Consider the following 15491-nt stretch of genomic DNA (forward strand, 5'->3'; position numbering starts at 1 on the left):
TCATAAAAATAGTAATTCTTATTTGAAATATGTAATATAATTTTCTTTATTTCTTTTTTTTTTTTTTCTTTTCCTTTAAATAATTCATATTATCTTGATTATAATTTAAATAATATTAATTGAACTTTTGAAGACATTTGGGTTTCGTGCGAATGGTAACGCCATCTTACTGTCATTGTTCTGTCGGTCACGTAACAACTCTTTCATATCGACAGTAAAAAAGAAGTATTATATAAACGAAAAATTAAATAGAAAATTATTTCTTATCTTTTAAGGTATAGTTTAGATATTGTGACGTAACGTATCGATGAATTATCACTGAGAGTAACAATAACAACGAATTTTATTATACTCTCTTTAGAAATCAAATGTGCGCGCTGAATAATAAATCAAAATAAAGAAAGAAGAATAACACGTGATCATTATATTTTAGAATTTCCGCCTAGAGGGCACTCTTGTCGCACCGCTTTCAGCGCCCTCCTTTCTAGGTGGCTGTGTGATACTAGTATTTTCTTAAATGTCTCTAAATCATTATAGTATTATTTAACTTGATTTGTAATCTTATAATATTTTGATTATTAATGCTTATAACGCTATTATATATATATATATATATTGATTAGAGTATTTTAAAAAACATTAAAAACGAAATATAATAAAATTGTAAACAATCAATTATTGAATGATGGTTAAAATATAATCATTCGGATAGAACATTTGTAAAAGCGCAAATGAGATAGAAATACAATTTGAAAGGATAATGACGGTAGTTTACCGCCTTTAAATTGCAATGTTCTTTTTATGTAACCTTAATGCTGACCACGTGCTATCTATGACAACATTTAGCAAAATAATGAGCCAATCAGCGACATGTACGCGAGCGACAGTAGCGGTCTCTTGCGGAACATAAGGATAAGTTCGTTTGATCAATGATACATTATTATTATTATTATCTGTTTCATATTCTGCGGCCTAAATTCAAACAGTTAATGGATTTTATGTGATCTGTGAGATAATTATTATCTTTGATAATAACGTTAATATACGATAACAGAAACATTTTGTAAGATTATTCAGTTTGAATAAAAACATGTCGACAATTGGAGAAAAATATGATACTCAAGATTATTCTGAGAAACAAGATGATCTTGAGAAAGAAGACGATGTTGATAAACTAGCAGATCCAGATGAATTGTATGGTGTCCGTGATGGTATAATCTTTTTGATTGATACTTCTCCTGAAATGTTTAACAATAATAAGGAAGGAAAACCATTTTTTGTAGAGTGTATAGAGGTATCATTTGTTTTTTTTTTTCTTTTCTTTTCTTTTTTTTTTTGAGATATATGATTTTTGCTATTAAAAACTTATTTGCAGTCTCTCACAATATGAATTTACATTTAATACCATCTTCATCCATTATTTAGAAATATATTCATATACTGAAACAAAAATTAGTTTGGAACAGACAAGATTGGATGGGTTTAATATTTATGGGTACGGAAACGTGCGATATAAAAACAAAAATAGAAAACATTGCGTTAAAGAAATTTTCTCTTATTAATATAAATAAATTAAAAGAGGCCGAAAAAATACGTGAGTTGTAGAAAAAAATTTTAATAATATGTTCTTACTCATTAACATTTTATATTAACTATATTAGATTGTATTTATTTGTATTCTAATTAATTTTATTTTAATAGGAGATAATTGGAAGGATTATAAAAATATGAGCTCCTCTGTAAATTATCCTCTTCATGATGCCTTATGGCATGCAAGTCAAAGTTTTATTAGTTTTCGTAATGTAACAATGTCTACACGTAGAGTTATATTATATACGTGTCACGATGTTCCACCATTGACTGATGAAAAGGAAAAAAGTCGTATCAGAGATAAAGCAGCCTCTTACAATTATTTGGGTATATCACTTTATGTAGTTGGTTTGGGTGAAACGTGGAACGTTGAACATTTTTTCAAAGACATTGAAATGCTTTCCAAGAATATTAATGAAGAGGATTATCAAAGAACTTCTTACAGAGATTTATTGCAACAAGTAAAACGGCCATCTAAACGTATAGCAAAATTACCTTGGAGAATTGGCAATCATGTCATAATAAATGTAGATATATGTAATGTTTGTGTGTACGTTTGACTATTTTTATTATTTATTTATAATATACTTCTTATGATATACTTATACTTTTTATAATATGCGTCGTAGTAAGCATCAAGATGTGAAAAAAATGACAATGAATTCAGAAAATAATGCTCCTCTGATTGCATATACATATCATCGAAAAATGTATTCTGAAAATACAGAAAATGTTTGTATTCATATATATATATATATATATATATATATATTTTGTTGTTATAATAGATAAAAAATATTTTATTAATTGTATTACTTATATGTCTAGGAGGAAGATGATGAAGATGTAGATAAAGAAATTTTACTATCTACAGATTTGAGAAAAATGAAAGAATTTGGTGGAGAAAAGATCTATTTTACAGTGGACGAAATTAAAACTTTTAATAATATTTTTGAAGTGGGAATAGATATGATCGGCCTTAAACCTTTTTATTGTGATCCAATGTATCACCTCCATGCACCTTATTTTGTTTCTTGTAATAAAAATTGCAGTGAAGGTAATATCTTTGAATATTTTATTTAAAGAAAAAAAAGAAAAATAATAATAATAATATCGTTAATCTTATTTCTTAGGTGAACAATTATTATTTGCCGCTTTATTACATAAATGTAAAGCAAGGAATCTTATAATAATATGTAGAGTAACTTTGAGAAAACATTTTGGATCATATTTATACAACATGATGCCAATATCTGATAAAGGAGGATTTTATTTATACAAAATACCATATAATGGTTCGTTCAAAATTCAAATTTTATTTATAAGAATTACTAGTAATTGTTTGTATCATTTTTTTTTTCTTTTTTTTTTTAGAAAATGTAAATAATTTTACTGAAGAAATGTATCAGTATACGTATAATGATCAAGATAAAACAGTTCCAATTAATTATGAAGGTGTTGAATTGTTTGAACAAATTATTGAAAAATCTAGTAAAATTTATGAACCAGAAAATTTTCCAAATCCTAAATTATCATATAAATTGCAAAGTGTGGAGACATTAGCTTTGGATCTTGATGTACAAGATCCTCCAAAGGATGAAACACGTGAGCATTATAACAATAGTAGTTGAATATAGATCAAAGGGCAAAGAATAATTTTAATATTTAAAGATAATATTTCAGTTCCCAACGAAGATTTGCTTCGAGAAAGAATAGGTGATTTAACAGAACAAGTTAATGACTTATTTATGCTGGAAGAAGATTTTGGTCCATCGCGCAGCAAAAAACCTAAGAAATCTAATAAGAATACCAATTAGTTCTGATGAGATAAAGATATTTTTTTGAGCTTACGAAACAAAATAAGTTATTATAAATTATAATTTATATAGTGAAGAAAAAAAGAAGGTATTAAATTTGCTCTTTTTAATTGGATCGACGTTCTAGTGTCGTATCTAAAATTATTTTTGCGCGATGCTGGTTTAACCACATCTGAACAAAAAAAAAAAAAAAAAGAAAAAAAAAACGTACATAGTAGCATTATGGAATAGATTTTGATAAAACTTAGAAATCTAAAAGAATCCTTTTGATATTACATCTAAGATTTTAAAAGTCTATATTTTATATCTAAAATTTTATATGTATTTGAAAATAAACGATATTGTCAATAAAATTTATTCATAAAAGATAAACAATGATGGAATAATTATATTTTAATAATTTTCTTAAGTTACGGTAAAATATTTTCGTTAATGAAATAATATTTTACATTGATTTATTAATAATATATATAAAAGCTAAAGAGAAATAATAAAGAAAATAAATGAAAATTAATAAAAAAAAATATACCATTGAAATAAAATATGTCGTAAATTATTGTTACTTGATTTTAATGCGATATAATAAAATAATTAAAATTAACAATTTAATGTAATATAAAAATGAATCGTAATAATAAGATAATCATAAAATATTTATATTATTTTTGAACATTTATGTTATATTGGACAATTCGATTTATGCTTTGTTTACAATGTTCGTTCGAAATAAGCCAATCAACGATAACCTCGTGATAGAAACGTAAGAGATAAACTAAGAACGTGATTGGCTAAGGGAAAATCTCAATTTGAAGGTCCCTTCTGAAAACACATACACACACACACACACACAACAGAGACGAGTTGTAACACACAAAGCGAGGAAGCAAGTTACTTATCGGTGATGGTAGAGTGAAAGAGAGTTGCGATTCTTACTCATTTCTTATTCTGCTTAGTTCGGTTTCGGTATAGTACAGCTGTTCGTCGTTTTTGATAGTCTGACGAATGAATTCATCGGGACAGTCGCAGTTCTCGTCGTAGCAGAGGGGGTATTAGCGCTGGCGCGGCTTCATTCCTCGCTCGGGAACGATGAAAAATTAACGCTTCGCCTATGTACACATAATATATCGATAGGCCGAATCAAGTGTTAATTCCAAAGTCTTAAAACAGAACTAATTTTGAACAACCTATAACGGTATTATACCGAAGGAGGGTGGCCTTCGGTGTGACAAAAGGCTCGAAGTGCAAGAGAGAGACAGAGACGCGTACGCAGTAAAGGAACAACAGTCGATTTTGTTGCGAGCGACGAGATCGTAAAAAGAAAGAAGAAGAAGAAGAAGAAGAAGAAGAGGACGACGAAGAAGAAGAAGAAATTGTAGAGTCGACGGGCGGCGCGTTAAACTTTCTTCTCTCACAATCTCTTTCTTTTTTTTTAATCTCCTTTCTGTTCCACGATAAACGCATTAACGAAAGGTGCCAAGGAACTATTCGGAACGGTCAAGAATATTATTTCGTTTCGACGATTTGGGAGCGACCAAACCGTTCGTAAGGGATGTCTACCCCTGCAAGAAGAAGGCTAATGAGAGATTTTAAGAGGTACGATTTTTTCATCATCATCATCATCATCATCATCATCATCATCATCATTTATATTTAATATTAAAACTAACTTTGTCATTTTATCGTTCAAACGTCTATAGATTCTATCAATATTATTAAAAAAGTAATATAAGAATTTTCTAATGGAATAACCTGTATAAATATCTCTACGTATCGTTCTCGCGGGAGAGAATGAATTCGAGTTATCCCGAGTATACGCAACGTGTACGAACGTCATTGTGAAGACGAAGTTATTATTAGGAACTTGTGCTTGTGAAGTGCACCTTGTAAATGTTCTTCTTCTTTTGCCAAGGAAAACTTTTATGAATAAGCCTGTTTGTTTATCCATTGATGTTCTTATAAACCTTCTCCTTTGGTACTTTTTCAAATGTATTCTCCCTTTAAAAGTTTTTATCTTTTTATATTATTTTAAAAGGATTGTTTCTTTCGTTTATGTTCCATCTACTCTGATTGAAACGTAATATATATATGTATATATATATATATATAAGGATCTTTTATTACATTTCAATGTATTAGGATATTTAATAAGTAAACTTGTAGAATATTTTTAAACGCACATTTCTAACGGCTATAAATAGTATGAAAGGCCTTTGAAGCAGCATATTTAAACTTTGGCACAATTTTTCATCGATATATCTAATGTGTTTTCTTTTTCTTTTTTTCTTTCTTTTCTTTTCCTTTTTTTTTCTTTTTTTTAAATTATCATTTTGTAATATACATAAATATTTGTTATTATATAAGTTTGTTAAAACTATGTTTATTGATTTTATTTATCTAGCATGGAACTGGCATTATATTCTAAAGAGTAATTATTCCAGCAATGAATATTAGAATACAATAGATACATATTTAAATATATAAGATAAAAGTATAAATAAACTATATAAATAATATATGTATATATATATTACATTTAAATAGATTACAAGAAGATCCACCTACTGGAGTATCTGGTGCACCTACAGACAATAATATTATGATATGGAATGCTGTTATATTTGGGTAAGAAATCTAAATTTTATTTGTAACTATAACGTGTAATTATTAATTTATATTATCTTTGTTAAAAAGTATTATAAAGAAAACATTTTTTTTGTTCTCTGATCTCTTAACCTCAAAATATATACTCTCTAAGCTTCGTTTAACTTTAATATAATTATTTAACATTCGGTATTGCGATTTTTTTTTTCTTTTTTCTTTTTTTATTTGTTTTAGACCACATGACACTCCATTTGAGGATGGTACATTTAAACTCACAATAGAGTTCACGGAAGAATATCCAAATAAGCCCCCTACAGTAAGATTTGTCAGTAAGATGTTTCACCCTAATGTATACGCAGATGGGGGTATTTGCCTTGATATTCTACAAAATCGTTGGAGTCCTACATATGATGTTTCTGCCATCTTAACATCTATACAGGTAAATGAAAATTTATTCACAGGTATTATTTAAATATTATTATCTTAATAATTTTCAAATTTATGTAGTGATGTAACGCTTCTTCGCGTTAGTACGTAATTTGATTTGCATTATAAATTATTATATAACAGAATTTAATTTATTTAATTGTTAACAAAACTGAATGCATCTGCATGACAATAATGTGTTTATATGTACAAAGATTATATAGCGATATTCACACAAGAGTACCCACATAATTCACGAGGTTGGTTTATATAATACATATATATATATATATATATATATAAAAACGCAAGTGTAGATCTTATATTAAATGATGGATTGATCTATATTATAGCTCCCCTTATTTTTTTTTTTTTTTGTCACATTTAATTTCTTCAAATATTTGAGATAGAAAAGTTTATTAAGGGTACTCTTTGTAATATTTATATATAAAATTATTAGATTAGTTATATCCTTGGATTAATATAATGTAAAATAAAAAATAATTTATTGTTCTTTTTTCATTCTCAAATATTTTTCATAAATCTTATCCATGTTTTGTTTTAAAAATTATACATATGAATCCAACTATTATTTTTCTCATAGAATAATTATTTCTTAAAATGGCGAATTGTTCATTTTTCTCTCTTAACAGCGGTTGCAATTCAACAAAGTCTTAGGTCATTCGATAAAGCGAATGACGTGCACTAAAAATTTAGTAATTTCTTACACTATGCATAAGGTTTTCCATTCTTCGCAAACAAATTGTCTTTCACCAATGCCAAGCTATATTAACAATTTTGTCATTTAGATAAAATTTATAAGCCATGCATTTTAAAAGAAACGTTTGAATTTTTCTATAACGAATACGACTTATGTGGTTGCAGTCGCTGTTAAGTGACCCGAACCCGAATTCACCTGCCAACTCAATGGCAGCACAACTGTACAAAGAGAATCGACGCGAGTACGAGAAACGAGTGAAGGCTTGTGTGGAGCAGAGTTTTGTGGATTAATCACAGACGTTTTCATGATGCTGTCGCAGCATTATCCAACCATCTACAGGCGATTAGATATGGAGGAGAATGTGCAGCCTTACCAAGGAGCTTGCGCTGAACCTTAGCATGTTTCTTCCAAAAGCTCTATTGAATTACCACAAATGTGCAACATTAGACCGAATTTTTACAATGTTGAATAATAAATTATTATAAAATTGTGTAATTTATTTATTTCGATATCTGATAAATAACATGAAAAATTAATAATATTAGATGATAAGATATATATATATATATATATGATATATTCGACTTTTTGTTTCTGTGCAAAAAATTAATACCTTTGAAAAGCGCAGACTTATAGTTTTATTTTTTAAATTAGATTTTAGTACTTCGTACAATACCTAAATTCACTTATACATGTTATATAAATATATGTATATGTATACATATATGTATACATATATATATATATATATGCGCGAGCGCACGCAATCGTACACACAAGCGCGAACGCGCGCACACATACACACACACTTTACTAATAAATGCATAATTTCACTTTTATAGTCTTACAACTTTTTTGCAACCTTTTGTTTTATTTTTTTTTTTTTTCTTTTTTCTTTTTTTGTGTTTGTCCTGTACTTTTAATTTCAGCTTGAAACTTGAAGCTTTAATTTCCCATAATGTAAATAATTTTAATAGTATGTATTTGTACAGTTGTGTTTTTATATTGTTTTAATTTGTAACGCTTGCACATTAAAAGGGATTTAAAATTTTTAATTTATTTGTTTCAGTCATTATTGGACGAACCAAATCCAAATTCACCGGCAAATTCTCTAGCAGCACAATTGTACCAAGAGAACAAACGAGAATATGAAAAGAGAGTAGCCACAGTTGTTGAACAGTCTTGGTTAAACTTTCAAGAAAGTCATACGGAGGATCCTCGCTGACATTAAGTATGCCTCTCATCTATCTCTTTATATTATACTTATTATTAATTGACTTGTTATCATAATAATTCTTACTCGAGAATTCTCCATAGGTTTATCGAGACAACTTTGAAATCACACTACAATTCATTAGTAATATTAGAAATTATTAGAAATATATATATATTCATACACATACATACATGTACACACATATATAAAATATTCGTATTTAATATATATATATAGTTATATATATTAAATACATACTATCAAAAAAATTCGAAGGAGAAATCAATTGCGGTGTATAATGAAATAGATAAGAAGGTAAAACGTTTGGTAAATTTCGACGATCAATCATTTGTTTTTGTACTTTTAATTCGTATTAGAAATGACGATTATAATATGAATCACGAATTCGATCATGATGCGATTATTGATAATATATTAATTCTCGAGAATTTTTTCTTTCTTTTTATAAATACTTTTAAAAATAATTTCGCAAAGTTTTTCCAAGACGTTAGATTATTAATTTCCATAAAATATTGAATTTATTTCAGATTTAGAGTCCTGGAATGACATGGGAATCGCACTGAGAAACTTATGTGATCTATACTTATAAGTATAAATACAATATGTGTATGGTTTTTGCTCATAATAAATACATTTTAGGTGCTTTAACATGAATAACAAAACAATAAGAAAAGAAAAAAGAAAACATATGTACAAATACTCTTTTTTGTAATATCACAATGATGCATTAATAAGAATTATTATTTGAAAATGTAAAATGAATTTCTCTACACGTATAATAATTTGTTTCATAGAAAATGGAATACGTAACTTGATATATGTGAAATTTATTATATTATAGACCAAGGGCATTTGTACGTATATTACCTATTCCTGTTTTGTCTTCGATAGGATACTTAGAAGTTGAAATTTGTTAAGTGTCAATTTACTTTATGCATTGTACTTTATTTCTTTTTTTTTTATTATTATTTTTTTTTACTTTTTTTTTTTTTTTTTTTTTTTTTTTATTTTTTATTTCAAGGACTTCAAGCACAATGATATTTCAGTTCAATTTTAATTTTATGAGTTATTGTTTTAAAGCATATAAATTTGAATTTATATTTAAAATGGAGTTTTGTTTAAAAATCATTACAAAAATATTAATGCTTGAAGTCATTGAAAAAAAAAAAGAAAAAAAAAAAGAAAAAAGAAAACAAATCTTCACACATTTAGTTTTGATTTTATATACATTTGTCTTTTGTTTTATTTTGCCGTTGCAAATAATTGAATCCCATCTTAATAAAATTATAAATGAATAATATAAATTTGAGATAGAACCATAAGAAACTCACTTTCTATAATTTATCATATGCAATTTAACAATGTAATCAACTTTTATATAATATAACCTTGTTTCCTTCAATAAATTCTGAAATATATTATGTTACTTATACTTGATCTTATATTTCTAATATAAGATTTATGTAAAATTTTGTATTAATCGATTAAGAAATAATTCAATGAACATATAAATTACGAGACTCCTGCTCATTTCATTTACGTTTTGTTTTACATAACATTATAATTAATTTTTATTTATTAATATACAAGAAGAAAAATAACGTATTTTCGATAAATATTAAGATACATAAGAGAAGTTTAAAATAACAAAATACTCTAAATTATATTACAATTTTAGGAGAAAACTATTGAGAACATCCCTTCCATGTCACAAAAGCTATTAAAATTATAAGTTGCAATTTTTATACATTTATTATTTCGCTAATATGGAGATAGTTTGCTTAAACGATTTTTCATATATGATATATATCCTCTGTATCTAAAGATTTCCTATTAAGTAACTATAGATCTAAGAAGTTTTCACATTTCGTCCTTTTTAAGCTTTTAAGAATTATTATAATTAAGTAATTAATACTACTTATGCAAATAATGTATAGAGTTATATTATGAATATTTTCTATGTACTAATTTTTTTTTTTTTCTTTTTCTTTTTTCTTTCTTTTATACGAGACTCTGTGTTTAGCCGGCTTTAATCTTTGGATGTAACCCAATATCACTGGTTTAGTCAAACTATAAAGTAATTATTATATACAATAATCATTTTCATTATCAGTGTCATAATTTAATACAATTCACTTGATTTTAATTAGACCCTAGAATATTTAAACTTTGATGAATACAATTCATAGATCAAAGTGAAATTCTAATTAAATATAATATTGTTTTACATCGAATGCTTTGAAATCTTAAAAAAATCTTCAACCATACTTTGTCTGCTACGATTTTTCTTCTTTCTCTTTATTGTACCTTTCAAGTTCTTTCAAAAATTGTGCTTTTGGTTTCATAACGTTTGGACGATCTCCACGACACTTTGGGCAAAACCATTTACCTTTTGGTTTAGTACTTAATGACACACAAGAAAAATGGAACCACTCTATTGGACATAAATCATTATCACAAAGTATCATTTCTCCGTATGAAATTTGATCGCATAGACAATATGTTGGCTCATCTGGATCTATCGCAAGATCATCTTCCAATGGTGGTGGAGTATCTTCCCTATGTTGATTATGTTGATTACCTTGTCTAGACTTTCTTTTCTTCTTTTTACCAGTATTCGCAGTAGTTGTCTTCTTTTGATTACCATTACTTGAATTAGTTAATGAATTTGATCTTGTTTCAGATACTACGATCATATCCATAGCATGTCCCGATTCAACCAAAGTCTCTGTTCTCGTTCTTCTAGCACGTTTTGGCAAACGTTCGGCATTATTTGCATTCGTAGATGAATTGGAATTAATATTTGAATTTGATTCACGATTGGATTCACAATTCTCTTGTTCTTTACCAAAATCTAAAATGTACATAATATTATTATACATTAAAGAATATCGTCGACACACATATACTCTTTTTGTCTAACACATTTAGGTAAGATCTTACAAAAAGAAAGAAGATAACAACATGCATATAATCGTATCATATTGCATACCTAGATTATGATAATCTACGTCAAGTTGTCTAGATTTATTCTCTATCAAATCTTGAACCTGCTGTACTATTTGTAATTTTTCATCTCCAATTTCTTGAGCGGCAATAAGTGCCTGTTGTACTCTCAAAAGTGCTCTTCTTCTTACGGATAGATCAATATCATTCCTCAGTGCTTCCTGGTGTTGGTCTACCTCTCGCAAGTACGCTAATTTCGATTGAAAATAAATAAGAGGAGGAAAACAAAAAAAAAAAAAAAAATAAATAAATAAATAAAAGAATATTATATTTCTTTCATTAATAATTAATCCTCTCTAAGGTATAAACGGTACGAATAAGTACGTATAAGTAAAATATCATTTCTTAGGAGGAGAAAAGAAAAGAAAGAAAAAAAAAAAAAAAAAAAGAAAAAAAAAAAGAAAGGAAAACCCGAAAGATTTTTATATGTCTTTAGGATCGACGAATTTGAAATAATAACGTTAATTAAACTTACTTTGACAAGTGGCATCCAATTCGCGAAGACGTGAAACGTGTCTTTGCAAATCATTAGGAAGATTTTCGACACAGTCCAAATAATTTTCAATGTATGTAGCTGAATATAGAGCCTCGACGACCGCTTGATTTAACATTTTTTTCTTTTTTATTTTTCTTTTTCTTTTTTTTTTCCCCCCCCCAGTCTTTCGTATCTCGTTAAAAGAAGAAAACTTTATATACGTAAACAGCACCAAACGACGAACGATGATTATTGTAAGATCGCTTGAAGTAAAAGTCTCTTAAATTTTTTCTCACATATCGTTTCTACGGTGTATCGTTTGTAACATATAGTCATATATGCGGCTAATTTACGGAAAATCACGTATGTGTATATGTTATGTACGCGTGCGCCGCATATACAATCGTAACTAATTCTTTTTTTTTTTTTATGACCGTTTCTCTCTCTCTCTCCCACTCCCACTCTCTCTCTCTCTCTCTCTCTCTCTCTCTCTGTCTACCTTTTCCTTTCTTTCTTTCTTCTCTTTTCTTTTCCTTCCTATTACCACAAAAACAGACGATCCGAAAGTCGTCACACCGGTTCTTCTCTCTTTCTATTTTATTTTATTTCTTTTTTTTCTTTCTTTTTGTTTTTTTTCTTCTTCCTCCTTTTTTTACGCCAATGTATACCACCTACGTCCATAAACCGTTCACATGACGGAACATAAAAGAAACATCCTCGAATATCACTTTTTCACTATCAATCATGTCGATGCCATTTGCTTCTTTTGTTTTCATTGCCGAACGAGATATACCACTACAGAGAAAAACAGTCTACAATGAGCATAATACACACGATGGAAATTCGTAATCTGCATTCCGATGGCTTCTGCAAGTATCATAACGCGCGTTTATTTCGGAAACAGAACTACAAGTCGCACTTGTTCACGGCCAATGAAATAAGTCGATTATACTCGAATAGTATCGATCGTTCGAACTCGATTAAAATTAAATAACGTCATATCGATCTCTCACTGATAATTGGACAATTGATTTCGATGGATTTTCAGTACATTGAATTAGAAATAAAACGTTCTTATTGTATAATATGCTTTAGTAAATATATATATCGCTTTACTTTACGGACTAATTTTTTCTTTTTGGGATATGAAACGTCCATATTCGTTTCTAAGGTCGACCAATAGAAGAGCATTTATTTTCATACATATCTTTCGATTGGTTGGATTTTGAATAAAATAGGTTAGGTTACGTAAGTCAAACCTATTTTATTTTTAAATGAAATATAAATTGTGTTAATGAAAATAAAATGTTAGAGAATTGAATCTTGCTTTCTTTCTTATACTATATCTTTGGAGAATTTTCAAAAAGAACTATTTTTAGGAACAAAAAGAGAGAGAGAAGGAAATAGAGAGAGCCTGCATCGTATTATGTGTAACGTAACGACATCAGTTCCTCAACGGTTGGAAAATGAACTACGTAAGTACGAAACTTATGGAAGTGTCGGTAATAATATAATTGGGAAATAATTGATTGCACAAAAGATTGAATCATTAAATTATTAAATATTTTTATTTATTTCAGGATAACAAGTTGTTGATATCATTAAAACATGTTTATAATTTAGCACCTTTATTGATTGAAACTTTAATACGTTCATTCGTGTTACCGACGGAGTAACGAGCTTGCAACGTTCAGCGCCATCTTTAGAAAAGAAACACGAATCATAATTAGAGGCACGTTTTCTTTTCAACAAAAAGTTAGTCATATAGTTTTATAAAATAATTACAAGGAACTATTACATATTATATATGTACGTATGCATATATGTTCATGTATATAAAGACATTTTCGAATGTGATATACAGGGTGTTTCAGAATTGCTTTTGACCTATATTTTAGAAGCGTATTGAAGAGATTCCATAGAACACATAACTTTTTAATAGGAACCAATAATTACCTCGGTCAACTTACAACGCTATATGGTTTTGAAATTTATTTATTACACAAAACAATCTAGTTAACCTTTCATAGATTTAAATACGATAAAATTGTTCCTAAATAATTTAATACGATGAATTCTTTTATCATTTAATTTAACTGATAATAAAATAAAAATAAAATGGGCAAGTTGAGAAATTGTTCTACGGGAATCCGCTAAAGTATGAATCAAAACTTTTGAATATGTACTATATTTATATGTACATGGATAAATTATGTACATATATTACATTTAAATATTTCCTTGCGATATTTTTTACTTCAACGATGGATCGCAAAATTTCGGGAATAAAAGAAGAACAAAAAAAGAGAACATCTTCGCGATATAATATCTTTTTTTTTTTTTTTTTTTTTTGAAAAGAATTATTGTCAAAAGCATTGATAGAGATCGAAATCAATCGTGAAATAGAATATATGATATATTATTCGTTAAATAGATTTAACGAGTGGTCCCTATTTTTTTGGATTTTATTATATTACGAGGGCGTTAAAGAGGCAAAGCCATCCATCCATCATTCTTCGTCAGTGATGCATCATACTTCTCAAACATAAATCTGCTTGAAGTAAGGCAGTCGTCGATAGGAAGAATTCAAATATCTTCGTGCATTGGTTGTCATCTTTCGAAAACGTTCGTTCGAGGTGCATTTTTCCCACAATCTTCTTCCAAGATAAGAGGCACCTTCAGCTATTCTTCTTATTATTCGTCCTTGACTCTCAAGTATACAGTGTAACATCGTACGTAACTCTTTACGCATAGTCTTTTCATTTCTTCGTCGCAATGAATAATCTGTCGGACAGAAAAGAGAAAGAAGAAGGAAGAAAAATGAGAATGGTAGAAAAAAAGAAAAAAAAAGCCTTGAGGACGTGTATAAAAGTCGATTTTCAATGAATTATTATAGTTTTTCAAATAATTATGATTTAATAGTTACGTCGCTTTCGTGACTTTTCGACAATGTTAGAATAAAATCGATCGAGATTTATAGTAATGCGTACAAGTATTTACATTAGTACTACGTCATCGTCTATTCGTAATGGATCCATCTTTCAAACTTCGTGATCGTTATAGTATTTGATTTTTTTCTTTAGTACGTAACACCATAAATTTATTACTTACTTTTTACAATTTTTCGTTATGATAAAGATTGTCAAAAAGAAAAGAAAAAAAAAAAAAAAGAACAAACTTGTTCAACTCCATAACATATCCGAAAGGTACTTAAACGTCAAAGTTTAGCTTAGATTAGCAACAAGTTCGTGTACATACCCGCAGAAACTTATTTCTCGTTTGTGATTTCGAAAGCGTGACCCTCAACTTTTAGAACGTAGGGGGAGGGGGATGGGCGTAGAAAAGGAAAATAGAACTAAAAAGGCTTCTCTCCCTTACGACGAAGGGTGCAACCTGAATATCTAATACGTATAGCTTACGTTTATCGTGTATGTACTTACGTAAGCATTAATCATGCTACTCTTAAGCATGATAGTATCAACCGGATTATTAGAGGAATCATCAGATCAAGATATCATCAGAAAGTGCATTGCTATTGTAAAAGAAGAAAAAAGAACTAAGAGAGAAATAGAGAGAGAGAGAGAGAGAGAGAGAGGGAATTTATTCTCGTCGCCATCT

General features: G+C 28.3%; 3 protein-coding genes across 6 annotated transcripts; 2 read left to right on the forward strand and 1 right to left on the reverse strand.

Annotated features, from left to right (window-relative positions):
• Positions 1 to 946: 946 nt before the first annotated feature.
• Positions 947 to 3779, forward strand: LOC124423440 (X-ray repair cross-complementing protein 6-like). Of its 2 annotated transcripts, none has more exons than XM_046961154.1 (8): positions 947 to 1294; positions 1426 to 1594; positions 1702 to 2140; positions 2220 to 2322; positions 2419 to 2647; positions 2724 to 2885; positions 2965 to 3195; positions 3274 to 3779. In XM_046961154.1, the coding sequence occupies exons 1-8, from the start codon at positions 1091 to 1093 to the stop codon at positions 3405 to 3407; spliced, it is 1671 nt and encodes a 556-aa protein (XP_046817110.1). In that variant the 5' UTR covers positions 947 to 1090; the 3' UTR covers positions 3408 to 3779. The 2 variants fall into 2 exon arrangements, with proteins under 2 accessions (XP_046817110.1, XP_046817111.1); XM_046961155.1 differs by having other exon boundaries at positions 1154 to 1294; positions 1376 to 1594.
• A 459-nt stretch (positions 3780 to 4238) lies between these two features.
• LOC124423443 (ubiquitin-conjugating enzyme E2-17 kDa) lies at positions 4239 to 9040 on the forward strand. 3 transcript variants are annotated; one of them, XM_046961158.1, is made up of 5 exons: positions 4239 to 5000; positions 5949 to 6029; positions 6243 to 6447; positions 8225 to 8386; positions 8473 to 8752. In XM_046961158.1, the coding sequence occupies exons 1-4, from the start codon at positions 4957 to 4959 to the stop codon at positions 8378 to 8380; spliced, it is 486 nt and encodes a 161-aa protein (XP_046817114.1). In that variant the 5' UTR covers positions 4239 to 4956; the 3' UTR covers positions 8381 to 8386; positions 8473 to 8752. The 3 variants fall into 3 exon arrangements, with proteins under 3 accessions (XP_046817114.1, XP_046817113.1, XP_046817115.1); XM_046961157.1 differs by lacking the exon at positions 8473 to 8752 and adding an exon at positions 8920 to 9040 and having other exon boundaries at positions 4241 to 5000; XM_046961159.1 differs by lacking the exons at positions 8225 to 8386; positions 8473 to 8752 and adding an exon at positions 7320 to 7650 and having other exon boundaries at positions 4244 to 5000.
• Positions 9041 to 9371: 331 nt separating this feature from the next.
• LOC124423441 (inhibitor of growth protein 1) lies at positions 9372 to 12806 on the reverse strand. Its single transcript, XM_046961156.1, has 3 exons — positions 11874 to 12806; positions 11385 to 11588; positions 9372 to 11246 (listed from the first exon to the last, which is right to left on the reverse strand). Exons 1-3 carry the CDS (start codon positions 12007 to 12009, stop codon positions 10669 to 10671), a joined length of 918 nt encoding a protein of 305 aa, XP_046817112.1. The 5' UTR covers positions 12010 to 12806; the 3' UTR covers positions 9372 to 10668.
• Positions 12807 to 15491: the final 2685 nt, after the last annotated feature.

The sequence above is a fragment of the Vespa crabro genome, chromosome 4 (genome assembly GCF_910589235.1).
Source record: "Vespa crabro chromosome 4, iyVesCrab1.2, whole genome shotgun sequence".
In the NCBI taxonomy this organism is placed as follows: domain Eukaryota; kingdom Metazoa; phylum Arthropoda; class Insecta; order Hymenoptera; family Vespidae; genus Vespa; species Vespa crabro.